The sequence below is a fragment of the Mustelus asterias genome, chromosome 5 (assembly GCF_964213995.1).
Source record: "Mustelus asterias chromosome 5, sMusAst1.hap1.1, whole genome shotgun sequence".
NCBI lineage: Eukaryota > Metazoa > Chordata > Chondrichthyes > Carcharhiniformes > Triakidae > Mustelus > Mustelus asterias.
In genome coordinates this window covers 138,679,412-138,705,834 of record NC_135805.1, presented here as the reverse complement: position 1 = coordinate 138,705,834, position 26,423 = coordinate 138,679,412, and the positions used below count along the sequence as shown (strand labels likewise).

Sequence of the window (26,423 nt, the reverse complement as noted above, 5' to 3'; positions counted from 1 at the left end):
CCCACGTTTGGCCCATATCCCTCCATACCCATCTTACCCATGGAATTGTTTAAATGCTTTTTAAAAAGACAAAATTGTACCCGCCTCTACTACTTTGAAAACTGCAGTATAACAAATTGGAACCACAGGCTTAAAAGTTAAACTCACCCCTCGTGTCAAAGTCAGATTCCCAAAAATTAATCTCGGTTTCATCTGTGTTGTAATCTGGATGTAACAAAACAAAATGTTGAGTTTTAAAGCAAGTCTTTGAAAAAGAAGATGAGTTGTGATTATTGTATTCACATTGTGTCCCCAGGGAGGGATCATTGTGGTTCCCCTCCCTTACCGTATGAATGAGTGCAGGCTCCAAAGTTGCAATCATGACTCCTGTTTGGAGGGTCTCGCCCTGAGGTACTGGAGGTCACCCAAACCTTTGGGCCGAATTTTCCCGTCCCGTTCGACATGGGAATCGTAGCGTGCGCGGACGGGGAGTGGACCATGCAAAACTTCATTGGCCTTGGGCAGGATTTTCCAGTCTTGGGGCAAACGGGGCTGGAAAATCCCACCCACTGACTCTAAAACGGTGCAGAATCTGGAGGGTTATGTTGGAAACTTCAAAAAAAGTAAACTGGGAGATGGAACACTGCCCTCTGTCAGTCACCCAGGAAAATAGCACCCACTCACACTCAGATAGCTGCATCCAGGTGAGGAAGAGATAACCAACAGCAGAGGCTATTTGGGCCGAATGGTCTGGTCTTTTCTATGCTGCAGTTTTCTTTGATTCATTGCTGTTCAAAGAAACTCTCAAACAGCTCCTTCTTTCTAAAAGGTAGGAGGCACAGTGGTTAGCACTGCTACCTCACAGCGCCAGGGACCTGGGTTCGATTCCCGGCTTGGGCTGGTCTGTGTGGAGTCTGCACGTTCTCCCCGTGTCTGCGTGGGTTTCCTCCGGATGCTCCGGTTTCCTCCCACAGTCCAAAAGATGTGCAGGTTAGGTGGATTGACCTTGCTAAATTGCCCCTTAGTGTCAAGGGGATTAGCTAGAGTAAATGTTTGTGATATATGTAAATGATTTGAAGGAAGATGTAGCTGGTGTGATCAGTAGGTTTGCGGACGACACGAAGATTGCTGGAGTTGGGGATAGTGATGAGCATTGTCAGAGAATACAGCAGGATATAGATAGGCTGGAACATTGGGCGGAGAAATGGCAGATGGAATTTAATCCAGATAAATGCGAAGTGATGCATTTCTGTAGATCTAATGTAAGGGGAAGCTATACAATAAATGGCAGAACCATCAGGAGTATAGACACACAGAGGGACCTGGGTGTACAAGTCCACAGATCCTTAAAGGTGGCAGCACAGGTGGAGAGGGTGGTGAAGAAGGCATATGGCATGTTTGCCTTTATTGGACGGGGCATAGAATATAAAAGTTGGCATATGATGTTGCAGTTATATAGAACGATGGTTAGGCCACATTTGGAATACTGCACCCAGTTCTGGTCGCCACACTATCGGAAGGACGTGGAGGCTTTGGAGAGAGAGTGCAGAGAAGGTTTACCAGGATGTTGCCTGGTATGGAGGGTCTTAGCTATGAGGAGAGATTAGGTAAACTGGGGTTGTTCTCCCTGGAAAGACGGAGGATGAGGGGCGACCTAATAGAGGTGTATAAAATTATGAAGGGCATAGATAGGGTGAACAGTGGGAAGCTTTTTCCCAGGTCGGAGGTGACGAACACAAGGGGTCACGGGTTCAAGGTGAGGGGGGCAAGGTTCAACACAGATGTCAGAGGGACATATTTTACACAGAGGGTGGTGGGGGCCTGGAATGCACTGCCAAGCAAGGTGATTGAGGCGGACACGCTGGGATCGTTTAAGACTTATCTAGATAGCCACATGAACAGACTGGGAATAGAGGGATACAAAAGAATGGTCTAGTGGGCACATGAGCGGCGCAGGCTTGGAGGGCCGAAGGGCCTGTTCCTGTGCTGTATTGTTCTTTGTTCATGGGATTACAGGAATAGGGCCTGGGTGGGATTGTGGTCGGTGCAGACTCCTTCTGCACTGTAGGGATTCTGTGAATTACTTCACAACCCATTAAATGGAATGTTGCAATTATTGTACATACTTTGCATCTTGATTGAGTCTGGACTGGGTCCCCACGGCCTGCTTCCTCTCAGCCCAAGTCTTTGACCTTTGACAAAATAATGGAGACATTTATTAAAGATGTAGCTTCCCGATTATTCCGTGCGCCATGTTGAAGTGGAGAACATGCCCCTGTCTACATCAACGGGGACGAAGTAGAAAGGGTCGAGAACTTCAAGTTTTTCGGTGTCCAGATCATCAACAGCCTGTCCAGTTCCCCCATGCCAACACTATAGTTAAGAAAGCCCACCAACGCCTCTACTTTCTCAGGAGACTAAGGAAATTTGCCATGTCAGCTACGATACTCACCAACTTTTACAGATGCACCATAGAAAGTATTCTTTCTGGTTATATCACAGCTTGGCATGGCTCCTGCTCTGCCCAAGGCCGCAAGACCACCATTCATTACATATCACAAGATGTTGTTCCCAAGTTGGTTAACCATTAGAACTATGGGAATGCGCCCATTATCTCCTGGTAAGCAGTGATCTCGACTCTCTGCTGCAAAAGTGGGCCAATGTTAATGACTGAAATATAGAGCCACTTACCAGAGGCTGGAGAGTCAAACTTCCATGAAACCGGATCCTGGACTTTGTGGCCTACCAAATTAAACAGAGGTATTGCTAGACTAAAATAAATGACCAGCGTCTTTCGAGTTCACCTACTACCGTTCCTGTAGTCACACAATACATTATCGTGTACATTATACACAATACATTATGTAGAATGTATGTACAATGTAATCATTGGGAAGCTACATCTATAAAGGCCTGGACAGAGTTTTTAAGTTTAAGTTCTAAGTATATTAATTAGCGTCACAAGTAGGCTTACATTAACACTGCACTGAAGTTACTGTGAAAATCCCCTAGTCGCCACACTCCGGCGCCTGTTCGGGTAACACTGAGGGAGAATTTAGCACGGCCAATGCACCCTAACTGGCACGTCTTTCAGAGTGGATGTGGGGAAGATGTTTCCATTGGTCGGAGAGACTCGGATCCGAGGGCACAGCCTCAGAGTAAAGGGACGACCCTTTAGAACTGAGATGAGGAGGAATTTCTTCAGCCAGAGGGTGGTGAATCTGTGGGATTCATTGCCACGGAAGGCTGTGGAGGCCAGGTCATTGAGTATATTTAACACAGAGATAGATAGGTTCTTGATTGGTAAGGGGATCAAAGGTTACGGGGAAAAGGCGGGAGAATGGGGTTGAGAAACTTATCAGCCATGACTGAATGGCGGAGCAGACTCGATGGGCCGAATGGCCTAATTCTGCTCCTGTCTCTTAAATTCTCATGTACAATACATTAAATACTCCCATTAACTTAAGTAAATTACTTTTCCTCAATACATATTACCTGCATCAATAACATCAACTATTCTGTGGCAAATAGCAGTTCTATGAGAATATAAATGATAATATATTTTCAAATGTTTCGGACAGCTGTTACTGATCATTTTAAACTTCTGTCCCTGGATGTGATAGCATTCGCAACTTCATAACACTGCAGCTTTAGTATCCTTAGGTGATGCAGAAACTGCGGTCCCCAAAAGATGAATTATGAGAGAAACAAATGCTTGGAAACATACATAAAAAACAGAAGCAGGAGGAGGCCATTCGGCCCTTCGAGTCTGCTCCGTCATTCATTATGATCATGGCTGATCATCAATATCCTGATCCCCCCACCCCCGCTTCCCCCCATATCCCTTTAGTCCCAAGAATTATATCTAATTTCTTCTTGAAATCACACAATGTTTTGGCCTCCACTACTTTCTGTGGTGGTGAATTCCACACATTCACCATCCTCTGGGTGAAGAAATTTCTCCTCACCTCAGTTCTAAAATGTTTACCCCTTATCCTCAAACTGTGACCCCTCGTTCTGGACTCCCCCCACCACAAAGAACAAAGAACAGTACAGCACAGGAAACAGGCCCTTCGGCCCTCCAAGCCTGTGCCGCTCCTTGGTCCAACTAGACCAATCGTTTGTATCCCTCCATTCCCAGGCTGCTCATGTGACTATCCAGGTAAGTCTTAAACGATGTCAGCGTGCCTGCCTCCACCACCCTACTTGGCAGCGCATTCCAGGCCCCCACCACCCTCTGTGTAAAAAACATCCCTCTAATATCTGAGTTATACTTCGCCCCTCTCAGCTTGAGCCCGTGACCCCTCGTGAACGTCACTTCTGATCTGGGAAAAAGCTTCCCACCGTTCACCCTATCTATCCCCTTCATAATCTTGTACCCCTCTATTAGATCTCCCCTCATTCTCCGTCTTTCCAGGAAGAACAACCCCAGTCTACCCAATCTCTCCTCATAGCTAAGACCCTCCATACCAGGCAACATCCTGGTAAACCTTCTCTGCACTCTCTCTAACGCCTCCACGTCCTTCTGGTAGTGCAGCGACCAGAACTGGACGCAGTACTCCAAATGTGGCCTAACCAGCGTTCTATACAGCTGCATCATCAGACTCCAGCTTTTATACTCTATACCCCGTCCTATAAAGGCAAGCATAACATATGCCTTCTTCACCACCTTCTCCACCTGTGTTGCCACCTTCAAGGATTTGTGGACTTGCACACCGAGGTCCCTCTGTGTTTCTATACTCCTGATGACTCTGCCATTTATTGTATAACTCCTCCCTACATTATTTCTTCCAAAATGCATCACTTCGCATTTATCCGGATTAAACTCCATCTGCCACCTCTCCGCCCAATTTTCCAGCCTATCTATATCCTGCTGTATTGCCCGACAATGCTCTTCGCTATCCGCAAGTCCAGCCATCTTCGTGTCATCCGCAAACTTGCTGATTACACCAGTTACACCTTCTTCCAAATCATTTATATATATCACAAATAGCAGAGATCCCAGTACAGAGCCCTGCGGAACACCACTGGTCACAGACCTCCAGCCAGAAAAAGACCCTTCGACCACTACCCTCTGTCTCCTATGGCCAAGCCAGTTCTCCACCCATCTAGCCACTTCTCCTTGTATCCCATGAGCCTTAACCTTCTTAACCAACCTGCCATGTGGGACTTTGTCAAATGCCTTACTGAAATCCATATAGACAACATCCACGGCCCTTCCTTCATCAACCGTTTTTGTCACTTCCTCAAAAAACTCCACCAAATTTGTAAGGCACGACCTCCCTCTTACAAAACCATGCTGTCTGTCACTAATGAGATTGTTCCGTTCTAAATGCACATACATCCTGTCTCTAAGAATCCTCTCCAACAACTTCACTACCACGGACGTCAAGCTCACCGGCCTATAATTTCCTGGGTTATCCCTGCTACCCTTCTTAAAAACGGGACCACATTCGCTATCCTCCAATCCTCAGGGACCTCACCCGTGTCCAAAGAAGCGACAAAGATTTCCGTCAGAGGCCCAGCAATTTCATCTCTCGTCTCCCTGAGCAGTCGAGGATAGATGCCATCAGGCCCTGGGGCTTTGTCAGTTTTAATGTTCCCTAAAAAACCTAACACTTCCTCTCTTGTAATGGAGATTTTCTCTAACGGGTCAACACCTCCCTACGAGACACTCCCGGTTAACACGCCCCTCTCCTTTGTGAATACCGATGCAAAGTATTCATTTAGGATCTCCCCTATTCCCTTGGGTTCTAAGCATAATTCCCCTCCTTTGTCCCTGAGAGGTCCGATTTTCTCCCTAACAACTCTTTTGTTCCTAACGTATGGATAGAATGCCTTAGGATTCTCCTTAATCCTGCCTGCCAAGAACATCTCGTGACCTCTTTTTGCCCTTCTAACTCCCCGTTTGAGTTCTTTCCTACTCTCTCTGTATTCCTCCAGAGCTCCATCTGTTTTCTGTTGCCTGGACTTAACGTACGCCTCCCTTTTCATTTTAATCAGATCCTCAATTTCCCTGGTTATCCACGGCTCTCGAATCCTACCTTTCCTATCTTTCCTTTTTACAGGCACATGCCTATCCTGCAGCCTTATCAATAGTTCCTTAAAAGACTCCCACATACCAGACGCGGACTTACCCTCGAACATCCTCTTCCAATCAACATCCACCAATTCCTGCCTAATCCGGCTATAGTTAGCCTTCCCCCAATTTAGCACCCTGCCCGTAGGACAGCACTCATCCTTGTCCATTACTATCCTAAAGTTAACAGAGTTGTGGTCACTATTTGCCACATGTTCCCCTACCAAAACTTTGACGACCTGACCGGGCTCATTTCCCAGAACTAGGTCCAGTATAGCCCCCTCTCTAGTCGGGCTATCTACATACTGTTCCAAACAACCTTCCAGTACGCATTTTACAAATTCCTCCCCGTCCGGACCCCCAGCTCTAAGCACTTTCCAGTCTGTGCCAGGGAAATTAAAGTCCCCCACTACAACAACCCTATTTTTTCTGCACCTATCCAGAATCTCCTGACACCGGCACGGTAGCACAGTGGTTAGCACTGCTGCTTCACAGCTCCAGGGTCCTGGGTTCGATTCCCAGCTCGGGTCACTGTCTGTGTGGAGTTTGCACATTCTCCTCGTGTCTGCGTGGGTTTCCTCCGGGTGCTCCGGTTTCCTCCCACAGTCCAAAGATGTGCGGGTTAGGTTGATTGGCCAGGTTAAAAATTGCCCCTTAGAGTCCTGGGATGCGTAGGTTGGTGGGATTAGCGGGTAAATATGTGGGGTTAGGGCCTGGGTGGGATTGTGGTCGGTCAGACTCGATGGGCCGAATGGCCTCCTTCTGCACTGTAGGGTTTCTATGATTTCTTCTATGATATCCTTTCCTCCACTTCCCGTGGGCTGTTGGGTGGTCTGTAGTACACCCCCAGCATAGTGACTGCACCCTTCCTGTTTCTGAGTTCCACCCACAGCGACTCAGTACATGACCCCTCTAAGTTGTCTACCCTCTGCACCGCGGTAATATGCTCCTTAACTAATATCGCTACTCCCCCACCTTTTTTAGCCTCTCCTCTGTCTCACCTAAAACACTTATACCCCGGAATATTCAGCTGCCAGTCCTGTCCTTCTTTTAACCAAGTTTCCGTCACCACAACCACATCCAAATTCCGCATAAGCATTAAGGCCCTAAGTTCGTCTGTTTTACCCGTTACGCTCCTCGCATTGAAGCAGATGCACTCCAGACCTCCAGTCCCACTCAGGTCATCCTCCTCCAGAGTGCTCCTCTTCTTAGCTAGCCTTGCCCTGGCCCCCAGCTCAACCCCAGCCTCAGTATTTACTGACCTACTGTTTTGTTCCCCACCCCCCTGCCACACTAGTTTAAATCCTGCCGAAACACTCTAGCAAAACTCCCAGCCAGGATATTTGCTCCCTTCCAGTTAAGGTGTAACCCATCCTTTCTGTACAGTTGTCATCCTGACTTGAAGATTTCCCAGTTATCTATGAATTTAAAACCCTCCCTCTTGCACCAGTCCTTTAGCCACGCGTTCAACTATAGAATCTCCATGTTCCGAGCCTCACTTGCACTAGACACCGGGAGAGATTGCTACCCTGGAGGCCTTACTTTTTAGCCTAGCACCCAACTCCCTGAATTTCTCTCGTATGACCCCCCTGCTCTTCCTACCTACATCATTTCCCCCAATGTGTACAATCACATCCGTTTGACTACCTTCCTTTTTAAATATGCTTCCTACCCTCTCGGAGACATCCAGTACCCCGGCACCAGGGAGGCAGACTACCATCCTGGATTCTTGTTCACTCCCACAGAACCGCCTGTCCGTGCCTCTAACCATTGCGTCCTCCACAACTATCGCTCTCCTAAACCCCTTCTTTCCCTTCCGGACCCCTGAGCCTGTCTCCGTGGAGGCAATCTGGTCCTCGTGGCTTACCCCTGGAGGGTCATCACCAGGAACATTCTTTCTGAAACTATCCTGTTAGAATTTTATAAGTTTCTATGAGATCCCCTCTCATTTTTCTAAACTTTGTGAATATGATCCTAACCGACTTAGTCTCTCCTCATATGACAGACCTGCCATCCCAGGAATCAGCCTGGTAAATCTTCACTGTACTCCCTTTATAGCAAGGACATCCTTCCTCAGATAAGGACAACAAAACTGCACACAATACTCCAGGTGTGACCTCACCAACGCCCTCTACAATTGCAGCAAAACATCCCTATCCCTACACTCAAACCCTCTCGCTATGAAGACCAACATATCATTTGCCTTCTTTACTGCCTGCTGTACCTGCAAGCTTACTTTCAATGACTGATGCATATGGACACTAAGGTCTCATTGAGTATCCAACCCTCTCAATTTACACGCATTCAAATAATAATCTAACTTCCTATTATTGCTACTGAAGTGAATAACTTCACAGTTATCCACATTATACTGCATCTGCCATGCAGATGCTCACTCACTCAGCCTGTCCAAATCAGGCTGAAGCATCTCTGCATCCTCCTCACAGCTCACCCTCCCACCCAACTTTGTATCATCTGCAAATTTGGAGATAATACATTCAGTTCCCTGTTCCAAACCATTAATATATAATGTGAACAGTTGGGGTCCTAGCACAGATTCCTGCGGAACCCCACTAGTCACTGACTGCCATTCTGAAAAAAGACTCAATTAGGCTAATTCTTTGCTTCCGATCTGCTAACCAGCTTTCTATCCATCTCAAGACACTACTGCAATCCCATGCGCTTTAACTCCAGGGACCCGGGTTCAATTCCCGGCTTGGGTCACAGTCTGAGCGGAGTCTGCACGTTCTCCCCGTGTCTGCATGGGTTTCCTCCGGGTTTCCCCCCACAGTCTGAAAGACATGCTGGTTTGGTGCATTGGTCATGCTAAATTCTCTTAACTTTACATAGTAGTCTGCTATGTGAGACCTTGTCGAAAGCCTTCTGAAAGTCTAAATAAACCACATCCGCTGGTTCTCTTTGGTCAATTCTACTAGTTACATCCTCAAAGAATTCTAATAGATTTGTCAAGCATGATTTCCCTTTTGGAAATCCATGCTGACTTTGTCTGATTACACCACTGCTTTCCAAATGCTGCAATGTGGAGATGCTGGCGTTGGACTGGGCTGGGCACAGTAATAAGTCTCACAACACCAGGTTACAGTCCAACAGGTTTATTTGGAATCACGAGTTTTCGGAACACTGCTCCTTCATCAGGTGAGAAAGCAGCAGCACTCCAAAAGCTCGTGTTACCAAATAAACCTGTTGGACTTTAATCTGGTGTTGTGAGACTTCTTACTGTTCTAAATGCTGAGTTATAAAATCCTTGATAATGGACTTCAGCAACTTCCCCAGTACTGACACTAGGCTCAAGGGTTCCCTGTTTTCTCTCTACCTCTCTTTTTGAATAGCGGGCTTACATTAACTATCCTCCAATCTGTAGGAACTATCCCAGAGTCCAAACAATTTTGGAAAATGAGCACCGGTGGATTCAGTATTTCTAGGGCCACTTCCTTAAGGAGCAGGGCTCTGAAATACATTTCATAAATAACTTAGTAGTCGATGTTTTCAATACTTTTGTACAGGAGGAAGGAGACATTTAAATCCTCGGGAAGTGAAATTTGTTGAATTGATTTCATTTTGTTTTCATAAGGGGCAAAGATTCACTTACAAGGATAGTCCAAGGGAAAAACAGAGAAATGGCAGAAGTAAAGTCTAAAAAACAATTTAATACTCAATATCAAATGCTAACTCCTGGTCTTTATGTTTGAGTCTTAATATTTTCTAAGGAGGGGTCGCATTACCTAACGTTGTAAGGAAGCTGATTTAGTGTCAGCATTGGAGAATAGATGAGTGAAAATCCCCTAGTCGCCACACTCCGGCGCCTGTTCGGGTACACTGAGGGAGAATTTAGCATGGTCAATGCACCTAACCAGACTGTGGGAGGAAACCGGAGCACCCGGAGGAAACCCACGCAGACACGGGGAGAACGTGCAGACTCCGCACGGTGACCCAAGCCAGGAATCGAACTCGGGTCCCTGGCACTGTGAGGCAGTGGTGTCCCTGGCACTGTGCCGCCATCAATGGCAATATTTCAGTCAGCACTTCACCCTGGGCAGGATTTTCCTGCACCTCCCCATTCCCAAAACTGGGACGAGGATAGCCAAGGAAAAGGGAGCGAGTTGTGTGGAGCAGCCTACTTGCTTGGTTCCTGTTCCAAGCTAACTTTAAGCTCTCTTTAACAAGCAAGTCCAGAAGAAAAGACTCAAATATACTTACTGTTCTCCCCAAGGCCGAGGATCCACTTCTCGTAGTCTGAGAGCCCAGGCTTAGCGCTGTAACCTGGGGAACAAAAACTCACTTTAAACGTAGCCGCACAAAGCCGCTGACAAGAACACCTCCGAGTTACATCAGAGCATAAAACCACTCATCCCGTTTGGGGCACATGTCCTCGTGAGCCTGACGCAGATCAACAATGCCACCCCTAACCCCACACACCCTGAAACCCACACACACACCTGCAATGAATGGGCACCCAGGGAGAAGGTGCAGGAGTAGAATATTATCTGCTGTTTGGACAACACCAAATTGAGGGCATGTCCCTCTGGGGGTTATAGAAAAACAAGCCTTTGTCCAAATTGCACACATTTGCTGGTAGAATGTTGAACTTGAGGGACTTCAGTAACGTGGAGGGATTGAAGGAGTTGGAATTCTCTTCTTCAGAGCAGAGAAGATCAAGGGTAGATGTGATAGAGGTGTCCAAAATCATGAGGGGCTTTCATAGAGTAAATATGGTTCAGTGCATTGTGTGTGAAGTGCCTTGGGATGTCCTGAGACTGCGAAAGGTACTATAAAAATGCAATGGGTGGCACAGTGGTTAGCGCTGCTACCTCACAACGACAAACTATATTTGACTTTACAACAACAATCGGCATTCACTTGGCACCTTTAACATCCCAACACAATTGATAACGGGGTTAGTGGCAGCACAGTAGTTAGCACTGCTGCTTCACAGCGCCAGGGACCCGGGTCACAGGGCCAGGGACCCGGGTCACTGTCTGTGTGAAGTCTGCACATTCTCCCTGTGTCTGCGTGGGTTTCCTCCTGATGCTCCAGTTTCCTCCCACAGTCTGAAAGATGTGCTGGTTAGGGTGCATTGGCCGTGCTAAATTCTCCCTCAGTGTACCCAAACAGGTGCCGGAGTGTGGCGACTAGGGGATTTTCACAGTAACTTCATTGCAGTGTTAATGTAAGCCTTACTTGTCACACTAATCAATAAACGTAAACTTAAATAAGGAGCAACTTTATTTCACAGCAGGACAGAAGGTAACCAGAGGGCACAGACAAAAGGTAAATGAATCAGAGGGGAGATGAAGAGAAATCATTTTAAACAGTGAATTGTGATCCGGAACGCACGGCCTCAAATGGGAAATTGAAGCCAGTTCGATTATAACTTTCAAAATGGAACTTGATAAATATTTGAAGAGCAAACATTTGCAGAGCGATGGGGGAAGAATAAGAGAGTGGGACTAATTGGATAGCCCTACCAAAGAGCCAGTACAATCCTGATGGGCTGAATGGTCTCCTTCTGAGATGTAAAACTCTGAATTAGATGCTGAAATTTGGTGAGGTTTTCCATGCCATATCTCCAGCTGAGATCTAGCCGCTCTCCCTGTTCCTCTGATTGCCGGTGGAGTGGGCTGGGTGGGGGTCGGGGAGGTGGAGGGGGGGGGGGGGGGGTGGGGGTGGTTAGGGAAGTGAGGCAGTTCACATGCTTTTGTTCCTTTGGCTGCATCCCTGACCTGGAGTGTCGTAGGTCTCCACGTCTGTCCAGGCATACGCAGGGTCAGTCGCGAGCTCACCGTTAGCTGCTGCAGATACAGAAAAGCATCGATGGTTTTAAATATCATTCTGCTTAGCAGTATAGCTTGTAACTACATATGCTAGAATCCAATTCTTCTTTTACTCACCGCCCCCCCCCCCCACCCCTCCCTGCAGGAGCTCCCTTATCTTACAAAATTTGAAGGTTCATTCACTTTTAATTGGAACCAACCCAAAGGCATGCCACAGCCCTCTGGAATTCAATTTAATTTGCCCTCAATATTCCCGCCGTTGTCCAAGGTTTTGAAACTTCATGGGGATTATTGCATTAGCTTTTGGCTAAGTGATCCTTGAACTTCTCTTCAAAACTTCACAACTCTGGACTTCTCAACTCTAACACAGGCTTCCCTGCGTTCTCCAAACTAACTGCTGGTTTTCACTATCTGGGTTATTGTGGTTTGCTTCCTCTAGCTCCAAGCTAGGCAACTCTTCTAACCTCTTTCCTATCACAAACTCCATCTCCAAACTGAGCACAAGCTTCCACCCGCATTCCACAAGATGAACAATAAAGTCAGTATTTTCTCTGCTTAAGGTGCAGTCCTGACTAACACCTTTCTCCGTTTGCTCCCCCATCTCTGCAGCCTGCCCCAGACCAAACCTGCAGTTGGTTCCTGTAAGAAACACCCAGATCTGAACATAGATTAGCTGTTTTTAACAGGAGTTTGCTGAACTGCATTTGCTTCAAGGATGATGGGTTAGTTTCTCAATCAGATGTTTCCATTTAACATTTAAATTTCTAAAATTGAAAGTTGTATTCTAAACATGTAAATTATGAACGAGGTATTCACAACATTCTCCCTCAAGGTGAAAATGCATCACCCTCATGATGTGGTTTCACTTATCCCAGTTTAAATGTAACAACTTATACATCTATCACACCACATACAATGCACATAATAATCATCCCTCCATTGTCCGCATATCAGTCCAGTTTGAGAATGTGACTTTGTTGACTCTGTAGCCAGGATAATTTAGGATGAAAGATATTGGGCCAGATATTCCAATCTCCAGAGGATTATATTCACTGGAGTTTGGAAAAGTGAGAGGGGATCTCACTGAAACTTATAAATATCTAACAGGGTTAGACAGGTGTGGTGAACCATCGTTGGTTCACCACTGGGGTTGTTATTGTGTTACTGTTGGGCTAGGGTGTTGTTGTTGTGGGGGTTGTACTATGTTGTTGGGTTAGGGTGTTTACCTGTCCTAAGTGCTATCATGGCACACTCCAGTGGGGTCCCGCCTCCGGTGGCAGGGTATAAGACCCCCTGCTCCGGCAGGACCCCTTCAGTCTGAACGGGTGAATTTGTGTTAGTAGTTTCATTGTTAATGTATTAAAGCCTTCAGTTCTAAAGCCTTGTTTCCGGGTGCTCATTGAGGTGCATCAACAGGGTAGATTCAGAAAGAATGTTCCCGATGGTGGGGGGAGTCCAGAACCAGGGGTCATAGTTTGAGGATAAGGGGTAAAACCTTTTAGAAGTGAGGTGAGGAGAAATCTCTTCACCCAGTGGGTGGTGAACGTGTGGAATTCACTCCCACAGAAAGTAGTTGACGCCAAAATGTTGTGTGATTTCCAAAAGAAATTAGATATAGCTCTTGGGGCTAAAGAGATCAAGGGATATGGGGGGGGAAGGGGGCATCAGGATATTGAATTGGATGATCAGCCATGATCATAATGAATGGCGGAGCAGGCTCGATGGGCCGAATGGCCTCCTCCTGCTTCTAGTTTCGGGCCAATGACCAAAAGTGCGCATCAGGACTCCGTGGGAGGTCAGATGCGCGGGTGTCTTTGGGAATTGCCTGCGAAGTTTCAATTTCCGACGGTAATTCTCTCCTGTTGCCCGGACTCCTGCAGGAATTTGTCCGACTCTGAGTCAGAGTTGGAGCCTTTAAGCTGTTCCACGGTATTTAGCTGGGAAGTTATCCAAAGACGTGCGGGTTAGGTGGATTGGCCATGCCAAATTGCCCGTTACTGTCCCAAGGTGTGTAAGTTAGGGGGCTTGGTGGGGTAAATACGTGGGGCTACGGGCCTGGGTGGGGGCTGTGTCGGAGAGTCGGTGCAGACTCGATGGGTGGCGAATGGCCTCCTTCTGCACTGTAGGGATTCTTTGATTCCATGAAACGTTAGACAAATTAAAACCTAGTCTAACTCCTGGGTCACTACACTACTGACATACCCTCCTCCACCCCCCCTCCCCTCAACTATCTCCCTGACCATCCAACTGCATCATCGGCCAGACCTGATTACACACTACCCCTCCCGAATACCTTACCGTCCCCCAACCAAAACACCCCACCACCTGATTACCCTCCCGACCTGAAGCGACCTGACTATCCGCCTCCCCCCACCAGACCCAAGTACTCCTCCCAATCACCTGACTACTCCACCGGTCATTTGCAAAGTCTGAATTACAAAACCCCTACGCAATTATACCCAAATACACAGGCTCCCTTATATCACGGGAATAAATAAGGATTCAAAGCATGAGGATATTTTCAAAAGCCTGTTATTTTCTCACTGGTTATGATCTAAGATTTATTTATTTATTAGTGTCACAAGTAGGCTTATATTAACACTGCAATGAAGTTACTGTGAAAATACCCCAGTCGCCACACTCCGGCGCCTGTTCGGGTACACTGAGGGAGAATTTAGCACGTCCAATGCACCCTAACCAGCGCGTCTTTCAGACTGTGGGAGGAAACCGGAGCACCCGGAGGAAACCCACGCAGACACGGGGAGAATGTGCAGACTCTACAGAATGACCCAAGCCGGGAATCAAACCCGGGTCCCTGGTGCTGTGAGGCAGCAGTGCTAACCACTGTGCTACCGTGCTATAACCAGCATCTCCTCACAATGACTGAACTGGCTTGACACAAGTTGAGCAGTTTTTACAATTCATTTGACTGATGCGGGCGTTGCTGACTAGGCCAGCATTTATTGCCCTCGAGTAGGTGGTGGCGAGCTGCCTTTTTGAACAGCTGCAGTCCCCGTGGTGTAGTCGGTACACCCACAGTGCTGTCAGGGGAGGGGAGTTTCAGGATTTTGACCCAGCGACGGTGAAGGGACGGCGATGTATTTCCAACTCAGGATGGTGAGAGGTTCGGAGGGGAACTTCCGGGTGGTGGAAAGAATAGCGAGATTGTGGAATGTTTATCTGAAAGAAAGACTTGCATTTCTGTGGCGCCTTTCCAGATCACAGGACAGCCCGAAGAGGATGAGGTTGTAAAGCGTCCTGGAATGTAGGACATGTAAGTAAGTTTGAGGAGAACATGATTGGGCTAAACTATTCGCCCTTCATGCTGGAATGGCTTGTCTGGCTTCACTGAGTGTTGGCCTCTTGCCAGAGATGTTGCAGTGGCCTGCGTCACTCGGTGAGGGAGAGAGGAGAATTTGTATCAGTGGCTTACCCAACCATCTCAGCCACTCCGATCCTGCCCCACCTGGGAAAAGCTGAAGATGAAAGAGTTACGTCCTCAGAGCTGATGGTTAAGATCTTGCGGCCTCTCCGCGGCGTGTTTCTCAGCGGTGGGAGTTGGCTCACCGTTGGCCGGTGGCCTGGGATTCAATGGGATTTCCCATCGAATCCACTCCATGCTGCCTGGAAACCCGTGGTGGGGGACAGGGGGTTGGGGGGCGTTGGTGGGCAGCGTCAGCGTGGATGGCGAGAAGATCTCGCCGATGTTACTGGATCAGGAATTCTCCGTAACAACTCAATAACATAACAATCACTCAGAGCTGATGTGGCTGTAATCAGAATGGAAAGGTGAAGGGAAGAACGAGGGAATGCGCGATTTAAAATAAAGGAAGGATAATGAGAAAGAGGGAAGAAAGACCTCTAGAGTAGCAGAAGCAAGAAGTTGTCCGGTGTGTAGTTAAAGTGTGCGGGCCCAACGTACCCAGACTTGCACCCAAACTGCCCGTCCTACGGACCGCGATGGCTGGCATCTGGCGGTGGACTCCTGGTGGTGACAAGAAGCAGGGTTTAACGTTACACAGTGCGATCCCATGCGAATGGGAGAAAGGAGAAGCGGGTAGGAGAGAGTGAGCCAGGTACCTGCGTTTGGGGGAGGATAGTCCCTATTGGCGAACTCTGAGCCTCGGAACGCTGAAAAGGAAAACGTCACTCTGTCAATCGGGATTTTTTAAAACTGCAACTCAAGTTTTTTAAGAAACATTGCCCCGGTAATTTGACGAACTGCCTACCTGATTTCTGCCCTCTGCCACGTGGAGAGAGGTGGTGACCTGGAATTGACACAGGTTATTACACGCCAGTAGATATGGCACCAACAGTGAGTTAGCCACTGTCACCTCTTAAGTCAAGAGGACAAGAGCAATTCTCCATTCTGCCTTCTAACCAGCGAACCGTACCAACTTTAAAAGAACTCACAGACGGAGGGAATCCACAAAAGAACTTCCGAAAGCCAAAAACCTGGTTGTACTTTTTGCATGTGACAGAATTCTATTATCATAGTTTTGGTTAATGAATGGGCATTATATTTATTTGAACAGCATTCCAGTATAATCTTATTTTATTCGGTATGTTACTTGTTTAGTTAAGGTTCCCTGTTAGTTAAATAAATAAATTGTTAAGTGTTCACTTCAAAGTGAGTGTCAGGTATTTCTGTTAGTTAACCACGAAACGTTACAGAAGGACAGTTCACACCTTCCCACACACTTCTAACAGATTACGAGGCGAGGTATTCCCCTTTGGGGGATTCAGCGTTACGTCTTAAAGGGGAAATACCTCCGCGTTGTAAGAATAGTCCGGCCATCGCCCACTCTTAAACTGGATAAATAAAGAGGACATATCCTCAAACTATAAATCCAGATCCCTATTGGGAACCACTTTCCAACCACCTTACTGGAGGCCACGTTGGCGAAAGGAAATGTGGCAGCCTATTGTGCACAGCAAGATCCCATAATCAGCAATGTGATAATGACCAGATATTCCTAATCAATCTCATAAAAACAGTTTAAGCATTAGATAAGACTCCAATAAGAATAGAAGCAGCTTCTTCAGAGCAGCCGTGGGATATTTTACAACCACCTTAAAGGGCAGGCAGGGCCTCATTTTAATATCTCTATCTCTGACAGTGCGGCACTCCCTCAGTACTGACCCTCTGACAGTGCGGCACTCCCTCAGTACTGACCCTCTGACAGTGCGGCACTCCCACAGTACTGACCCTCTGACAGTGCGGCGCCCCCTCAGTACTGACCCTCTGACAGTGCAGCACTCCCTCAGTACTGACCCTCTGACAGTGTGGCACTCCCTCAGTACTGACCCTCTGACAGTGCGGCACTCCCTCAGTACTGACCCTCTGACAGTGCAGCATTCCCTCAGTACTGACCCTCTGACAGTGCGGCACTCCCTCAGTACTGACCCTCTGACAGTGCGGCACTCCCTCAGTACTGACCCTCTGACAGTGCAGCACTCCCTCAGTACTGACCCTCTGACAGTGCGGCACTCCCTCAGTACTGACCCTCTTACAGTGCGGCGCTCCCTCAGTATTGACCCTCTGACAGTGCAGCACTCCCTCAGTACTGACCCACTGACAGTGCGGCACTCCCTCAGTACTGACCCTCTGACAGTGCGGCACTCCCTCAGTACTGACCCTCTGACAGTGCGGCACTCCCTCAGTACTGTCCCTCTGACAGTGCGGCACTCCCTCAGTACTGACCCTCTGACAGTGCAGCACTCCCTCAGTTCTGACCCTCTGACAGTGCAGCACTCCCTCAGTACTGACCCTCTGACAGTGCAGCACTCCCTCAGTACTGACCCTCTGACAGTGCAGCACTCCCTCAGTACTGTCCCTCTGACAATGCGGCACTCCCTCAGTACTGACCCTCTGACAGTGCAGCACTCCCTCAGTACTGACCCTCTGACAGTGCGGCACTCCCTCAGTACTGACACTCTGACAGTGCGGCACTCCCTCAGTACTGACCCTCTGACAGTGCAGCACTCCCTCAGTACTGACCCTCTGACACTGCAGCATTCCCTCAGTACTGTCCCTCTGACAGTGCAGCACTCCCTCAGTATTGTTCCTCTGACAGTGCGGCACTCCCTCAGTACTGACCCTCTGACAGTGCAGCACTCCCTCAGTATTGACCCTCTGACAGTGCAGCACTCCCTCAGTACTGACCCTCTGACAGTGCGGCACTCCCTCAGTACTGACCCTCTGACAGTGCGGCACTCCCTCAATACTGACCCTCTGACAGTGCAGCACTCCCTCAGTACTGACCCTCTGACAGTGCGGCACTCCCTCAGTACTGACACTCTGACAGTGCGGCACTCCCTCAGTACTGACCCTCTGACAGTGCGGCACTTCCTCAGTACTGACCCTCTGACAGTGCAACACTCCCTCAGTGCTGTCCCTCTGACAATGCGGCACTCCCTCAGTACTGACCCTCTGACAGTGCGACATTCCCTCAGTGCTGTCCCTCTGACAGTGCGGCACTCCCTCAGTACTGACCCTCTGACAGTGCGGCACTCCCTCAGTACTGACCCTCTGACAGTGCGTCACTCCCTCAATACTGACCCTCTGACAGTGCAGCACTCCCTCAGTACTGACCCTCTGACAGTGCGGCACTCCCTCAGTACTGACCCGCTGACAGGGCGGCACTCCCTCAGTACTGACACTCTGACAGTGCGGCACTCTCTCAGTACTGACCCTCTGACAGTGCGGCACTCCCTCAGTACTGACACTCTGACAGTGCGGCACTCTCTCAGTACTGACCCTCTGACAGTGCAACACTCCCTCAGTGCTGTCCCTCTGACAATGCGGCACTCCCTCAGTACTGACCCTCTGACAGTGCGACATTCCCTCAGTGCTGTCCCTCTGACAGTGCAGCACTCCCTCAGTATTGACCCTCTGACAGTGCAACACTCCCTCAGTGCTGTCCCTCTGACAATGCGGCACTCCCTCAGTACTGACCCTCTGACAGTGTGGCACTCCCTCAGTACTAACCCTCTGATAGTGCGGCACTCCCTCAGTACTGACCCTCTGACAGTGCAGCACTCCCTCAGTTCTGACCCTCTGACAGTGCAGCACTCCCTCAGTACTGACCCTCTGACAGTGCAGCACTCCCTCAGTACTGACCCTCTGACAGTGCAGCACTCCCTCAGTACTGTCCCTCTGACAATGCGGCACTCCCTCAGTACTGACCCTCTGACAGTGCAGCACTCCATCAGTACTGACCCTCTGACAGTGCGGCACTCCCTCAGTACTGACCCTCTGACAGTGCGGCACTCCCTCAGTACTGACCCTCTGACAGTGCAGTGCTCCCTCAGTACTGACCCTCTGACACTGCAGCATTCCCTCAGTACTGTCCCTCTGACAGTGCAGCACTCCCTCAGTATTGTTCCTCTGACAGTGCGGCACTCCCTCAGTACTGACCCTCTGATAGTGCGGCACTCCCTCAGTACTGACCCTCTGACAGTGCAGCACTCCCTCAGTATTGACCCTCTGACAGTGCAGCACTCCCTCAGTACTGACCCTCTGACAGTGCGGCACTCCCTCAGTACTGACCCTCTGACAGTGCGGCACTCCCTCAATACTGACCCTCTGACAGTGCAGCACTCCCTCAGTACTGACCCTCTGACAGTGCGGCACTCCCTCAGTACTGACACTCTGACAGTGCGGCACTCCCTCAGTACTGACCCTCTGACAGTGCAACACTCCCTCAGTGCTGTCCCTCTGACAATGCGGCACTCCCTCAGTACTGACCCTCTGACAGTGCGACATTCCCTCAGTGCTGTCCCTCTGACAGTGCGGCACTCCCTCAGTACTGACCCTCTGACAGTGCGGCACTCCCTCAGTACTGACCCTCTGACAGTGCGTCACTCCCTCAATACTGACCCTCTGACAGTGCAGCACTCCCTCAGTACTGACCCTCTGACAGTGCGGCACTCCCTCAGTACTGACACTCTGACAGTGCGGCACTCCCTCAGTACTGACCCTCTGACAGTGCAACACTCCCTCAGTGCTGTCCCTCTGACAATGCGGCACTCCCTCAGTACTGACCCTCTGACAGTGCGACATTCCCTCAGTGCTGTCCCTCTGACAGTGCGGCACTCCCTCAGTACTGACCATCTGACAGTGCAGCACTCCCTCAGTATTGACCCTCTGACAGTGCGGCACTCCCTCAGCACTGACCCTCTGACAGTGCAGCACTCCCTCAGTATTGACCCTCTGACAGTGCGGCACTCCCTCAGCACTGACCCTCTGACAGTGCGGCACTCCCTCAGTACTGTACTGAGGGTGTCAATCTAGACTGTGTGCTCAAGTCTCTGGAGTGGGATTTGAACCCACCACCTTCTGACTCAGGGGGACGTGCTACTGATTCCAATGTTGAATAATTTACAAGTGAAAATCAATCACGTGCCTTTGTTACTATTTCTGGCCATTGAGAGGCTGGATGGTATAACCTTTGGCCTGTGACCCAGCGAAGGAGGTCAAATCTGACACACCACAAAATGAATGTGAAATGGCTACCCTGAGATTTACAACATCCTTATCCTCACTCTGACCCTTGACCTTGCTGCAAGGGGAAATAACCAATCACAATGCAAAAGCAGGGATGTACTGTTGACACTTGATAAGGCTCTGGTCAGACCACATTTGGAGTATTGGGAGCAATTCTGGGCCCCGTATCTAAGGAAGGATGTGCTGACCTTGGAGAGGGTCCAGAGGAAGTTCACGAGAATGATCCCGGGAATGAAAAGCTTGACGTATGAGGAGTGTTTGGGATATCTGGGTCTGTACTCGATGGAGTTTAGAAGGATGAGGGGGGGATCTCATTGAAACTTACAGAATACTGAAAGGCCTGGATAGAGTGGACATGGGGAAGATGTTCCCATTAGAGGAGAGACTCGGATCTGAGGACACAGCCTCAGAGTAAAGGGACGACCCTTTAGAACCGAGATGAGGAGGAATTTCTTCAGCCAGAGGGTGATGAATCTGTGGAATTCATTGCCACAGAAGGCTGTGGAGGCCGGGTCATTGAGTGTATTTAAGGCAGAGATAGATAGGTTCTTGATTGCTAAGGGGATCAAAGGTTACGGGAAAAGGCGGGAGAATGGGGTTGAGAAATTTAGCAGCCATGAATGAATGGCAGAGCAGACTCGATGGGCCGAATGGCCTAATTCTGCTCCCATATCTTATTGTCTTATGGACCTATTGTCCATTAATAAAACCTGACCAGGCTGCCATCAGAGCCAAGGCATTGGGCAGACGATCTCTAGCTCTTAGCCAATGCTTCAAGATCCTCAAGCCATCTTGTGAAGCAGTGATAGTTTTTCCGGAAACGTTTCCCGCCCACCAACACCACCCCCCACCCCCCCAACCCCCCCCCCCCCCCAAACACCCCCACCCCAACAATGCCCCCCCCACCCCGCCCTCTCCCCCCACCCCGTTCCCCAGTGCCACTAACCTGCATCCCTAACTTCAAACTGGAATGGCTGAGAGGGGGCGGCCTGCCTGAAGGTGCTGGTTGGTTTGATGGTCTTTGGCTCAGGAGATTTGCTGCTGGTGGCTTCATGTATAACTCGCTGAGCTGGCTCGGCCTTCTGTGTGGTCGTACTGCTGGTTCGTTCTGGAGTAGTAGCAGCGGTGGTGGGATCAGGCGGACTGGTGGTCTTCAATGTCCCTGTGTAAAACACCCCAGTAACTAGAAAAGAAACTGATTCATATCGTGTCCTTCTTGCAAAGTCAGCAATAACCAAAAAGGCCATTTCACCTCATAGCCTTGTTCAAATTCCCCCCTCCCCGTCACATAAATAATTCCCCCTCCTCCATCACATAAATAATTCCCCCTCCCTGTCTCATAAATAATTCCCCCTCCCTGTCTCATAAATAATTCCCCCTCCCTGTCACATAAATAATTCCCCCTCCCCCATCACATGGCATTTTTCAAATGTTCCCCCTCCCTATTATGGGGATTAGTGGAGTTGAGGATTATCCCATCAGATTGGTCATGATATCATTGAATGGTGGAGTAGACTCGATGGGCCGAATGGCCGACTTCTGCTCCTATGTCTTGTGGTCTTATCGCAGAACAGTCAGCCATTTAGCCCACCATGTCGGGCCTGATTTTGCCATTTTCATTCTAAGTGCTGAATCTGGGCGCAATTCAGATCCAACTCGGAAATCTGATTTCAGACGCGCCCATTAGCACTTAGCTTGAAAAAAAATCACGAGTCTGAATCGCGCTGTGGGCGGGGCTTAGCGCTGTGGGCGGAGCTCTGAACTGCGCATGCGCAGTTAGAAAAAAAGTTGAAAAATCGCGCCCCTTTCACATCATTCCCGGGCCGCAGAAAGCAGAGAAAGCAGCCCGGGAGCGATGGCCCCCACAGATGTCGCCCCACCCCCACAGCATAACTTTCCCCCTTATGCACTCACTCCCTCCGCTACCCAGACCGATGATGACCCCCTGCAGAGTGGCAGCGGACCCCCCTCCCCCCCCGCCCCCCCAGAGAGTCTTGGCAGACATGTTGAATTTCCTTTGCCTCCCTTTCTACACACAGGGGCTCTGAAGTGCCCTCCTCACCCATATCCCACACTCCCCCAGTCCACATTTACCTCACTCAGCACAGAGCTCTGTCCCAAATAACTGCATCCATTGAGAGTTTAGTGGTAATATATAGGCCAGAGATTTCCCATCCCGCCCACCACAGGAATCGCAGTGGGTGGGGGGAGGGGGGGGGGGGGGGGGGGTGGGGGGCGGACCATGCAAAGGTCCGTTGACATCGGGCGGGATTTTCCGGTTTTGGCGTGAGCACAGCTGGAAAATCCCACCCTTTATATATGTGTCTAATCCGTTGGAGAAATAGGAAATATGGCTGATCTCTTTGCCTCAGTACCATTCCGGGATGGTGCATTCGGCAGGGGGAATTATTTATGTGACGGGGAGGGGGAATTATTTATGTGACGGGGAGGGGGAATTATTTATGTGACGGGGAGGGGGAATTATTTATGTGACGGGGAGGGGGAATTGTTTATGAGTGAGATTATATGAATGAAGTATGGGCGGGAGTGGTTAAGCAGCACAATGCTTATAACAGAGTTTGTTGACCCACAATACCAGCTCCACGGCAAAATATTTACCAGTCCTGATCCTCGAGGCCCTCGAGGGCAGAAATTCCAGGATTGATGGATATGTCACTCCTTTCTGTTGTTTGATCCCTAGAAGAAGCGGCAGAAGGAATGTTTGTGAGCATTGACGGAATTGGAATACAGAGTGCAGTTGGTACATTGAGAACAGCTCAGGTTATCATAGAATCATAGAAACCCTACAGTGCAGAAGGAGGCCATTCGGCCCATCGAGACTGCACCGACCACAATCCCACCCAGGCCCTATCCTCATAACTCCACATATTTACCCTAGCTAGTCCCCCTGACACTTAGGGGAAATTTAGCATGACCAATCCATCTAACCCGCACATCTTTAGACTGTGGGAAGAGACCGAAGCACTCGGAGGAATCCCACGCAAACAGGGGAGAACGTACAGACTCCACATAGACAGTGACCCAAGCCGGGGATTGAACCCAGGTCCCTGGCGCTGTGAGGCAGCAGTGCTAACCACTGTGCCACCGTGCTGCCCCAACTTGCCTTCATTAGTCAGAGCATTGAGTACAGGAATTGGGACGTTATGTTACAACTGTACAAGACATTGGTACGGCCACATTTGGAGGAGTGCTGTGTACAATTCTGGTCACTCTGCTATAGGAAGGATGTTATGAAACTGAAAAGGGTGCAAAAAAGATTTACAAGGATCTTACCAGGGGCTCGAAGGTTTGAATTATAAGGAGAGGCTGGAAAGGCTGGAGTGTAGGAGACTTAAGGGTGACCTTACAGAGGTCTATAAAATCATGAAGGGCATAGATAAGGTGAATAGCTAAGTCTAAAACTAGAGGGCATAGGTTAAAGGCAAGAGGGGCAAAGGGACGTGAGGGGCAACTTTTTCACACAGAGGGTGGTGCATGTATGGAATGAGCTGCCAGAGGAGATGCTAGAGGCAGGGACAATTACATTTCAAAGACATCAAGAAGAAGAAGGAGGCACATGACATGCATAGGCAGCTGGGATCAAGTGAATCCCTTGAAGAGTACAGGGAGTGTAGGAGTAGAGTTAAGAGGGAAATCAGGAGGGCAAAAAGGGGACACGAGATTGTTTTGGCAGATAAGGCCGAGAATCCAAAGAGCTTCTACAAATACATAAAGGGCAAAAGAGTAACAAGGGAGAGAGTAGGGCCTCTTAAAGATCAACAAGGTCATCTATGTGCTGATCTACAAGAGATGGGTGACATCCTAAATGAATATTTCTCATCAGTATTTACTGTAGAGAAAAGCATGGATGTTAGGGAACTTGGGAAAATAAATAGTGATGTCTTGAGGAGTGTACATATTACAGAGAAGGAGGTGCTGGAAGTCTTAAAGCACATCAAGGTAGATAAATCCCCAGGACCTGATGAAGTGTATCCCAGGACATTGTGGGAGGCCAGGGAGGAAATTGTGGGTCCCCTAGCCGAGATATTTGAATCATCGTTAGTCACAGGTGAGGTGCCTGAAGATTGGAGAGTGGCAAATGTTGTGCCTTTGTTTAAAAAGGGCTGCAGGGAAAAGCCTGGGAACTACAGACCAGTGAGCCTCACAATTGTGGTGGGTAAATTGTTGGAAGGTATTTTGAGAGACAGGATTTAGAGACGCAAGAACTGATTAGAGACGGTCAGCATGGCTTTGTGAGTGGAAAATCATGTCTCACAAATTTGATTGAGTTTTTTGAAGGGGTAGCCAAGAAGGTAGATGAGGGCAGTGCAGTTGATGTTGTCTACATGGACTTAGCAAGGCCTTTGACAAGGTACCGCATGGTAGGTTGTTGCATAAAGTTAAATCTCACGGGATCCAGGGTGAAGTATCTAAATGGATACAAAATTGGCTTCTGTGTGGTTGTAGAGGGTTGTTTTTCAAACTGGAGGCCTGTGACCAGTGCTGTGCCTCAGGGATCAGTGCTGGGTCCACTGTTATTTGTCATTTATATCAATGATTTGAATGAGAATATAGGAGGCATGGTTAGTAAGTTTGCAGATGACACCAAGATTGGTGGCATAGTGGACAGTGAAGAAGGTTATCTCGGATTGCAATGGGATCTTGATCAATTGGGCCAGTGGGCTGACGAATGGCAGATGGAGTTTAATTTAGATAAATGTGAGGTGATGCATTTTGGTAGATTGAACCAGGGCAGGACTTACTCAGTTAATGGTAGGGCGTTGGGGAGAGTTACAGAACAAAGAGATCTAGGGGTACATGTTCATAGCTCCTTGAAAGTGGAGTCACAGGTGGACAGAGTGGTGAAGAAGGCATTCGGAATGCTTGGTTTCATCGGTCAGAACATTGAATACAGGAGTTGGGACGTCTTGTTGAAGTTGTACAAGACATTGGTAAGATCACACTTGGAATACTGTGTACAGTTCTGGTCACCCTATTATAGAAAGGATATTATTAAACTAGAAAGAGTGCAGAAGAGATTTACTAGGATGCTACCGGGACTTGATAGTTTGAGTTATAAGGAGAGGCTGGATAGACTGGGACTTTTTTCTCTGGAGCGTAGGAGGCTGAGGGGTGATCTTATAGAGGTCTATAAAATAATGAGGGGCACAGATCAGCTGGATAGTCAATATCTTTTCCCAAAGGTAGGAGAGTCTAAAACTAGAGGGCATAGATTTAAGGTGAGAGGGGAGAGATACAAAAGGGTTCAGAGGGGCAATTTTTTCACACAGAGGATGGTGAGTGTCTGGAACAAGCTGCCAGAGGCAGTAGTAGAGGCGGGTACAATTTTGTCTTTTAAAAAGTGTTTAGACAGTTACATGGGTAAGATGGGTACGGAGGGATATGGGCCAAATGCGGGCAATTGGGATTAGCTTAGGAGTTTTAATAAAAAGGGCAGCATGGACAAGTTGGGCCGAAGGACCTTTTCCATGCTGTAAACTTCTATGACTCTATGAATCTATGACATTTGGACAGGTACATGGATGGGAACGGTTTAGAGGGAAATGGACCAAATACAGGCAAATGGGACTAGTTCAGTTTAGGAAACCTGGTCAGCATGGATGAGTTGGGCTGAAGGGCCTGTTTCCGTGCTGTATAGCTCTATGGTTCTAGGTGGGGAACCTCACCCACTTGTGTTGCCAGTCAGGGAAGCAGGATTTAATCCGGACATTTCCCTCGCATCGATCGTAATGATGGGACAATTCGGAGCTCAGTTTGACCTCAGCACCTGTCCCTTTGATTGACTCTCCCACTGGGTGAGGCTTTACAACAGGAGTTTCTGAGCTGAACAACTCACAACGCTCTCTCCCCTTAATCTTAGTTCCCATGCAGCCAAATTGACAAGATCAAGGGTAGAATGGAACAAGAGTGCCCTTCTATCTGAGCTTGCGAGTTAATGGTGGCACGGTGGCACAGTGGTTAGCACTGCTGCCTCACAGCACCAGGGACCTGGGTTCGATTCCCAGCTTGGGTGACTGTCTGTGTGGACATTCTCCTGTGCACA

At 48.7% G+C, this 26,423-nt stretch overlaps 1 protein-coding gene across 1 annotated transcript in view; it reads right to left on the bottom strand.

Annotated features, from left to right (window-relative positions):
* The window catches only part of vit (vitrin), a 69,904-nt gene that overhangs the window by 26,611 nt on the left and 16,870 nt on the right, over positions 1 to 26,423 (bottom strand). The window contains exons 6-14 of the mRNA XM_078213375.1: positions 22,979 to 23,056; positions 21,306 to 21,521; positions 15,931 to 15,981; positions 15,773 to 15,835; positions 11,800 to 11,868; positions 10,277 to 10,339; positions 2,671 to 2,721; positions 2,106 to 2,171; positions 148 to 204 (exon numbers count right to left, since the gene is read on the bottom strand). Coding sequence (XP_078069501.1) covers positions 148 to 204; positions 2,106 to 2,171; positions 2,671 to 2,721; positions 10,277 to 10,339; positions 11,800 to 11,868; positions 15,773 to 15,835; positions 15,931 to 15,981; positions 21,306 to 21,521; positions 22,979 to 23,056 — 714 coding nt within the window. The remainder of the gene's footprint in view (positions 1 to 147; positions 205 to 2,105; positions 2,172 to 2,670; positions 2,722 to 10,276; positions 10,340 to 11,799; positions 11,869 to 15,772; positions 15,836 to 15,930; positions 15,982 to 21,305; positions 21,522 to 22,978; positions 23,057 to 26,423) is intronic.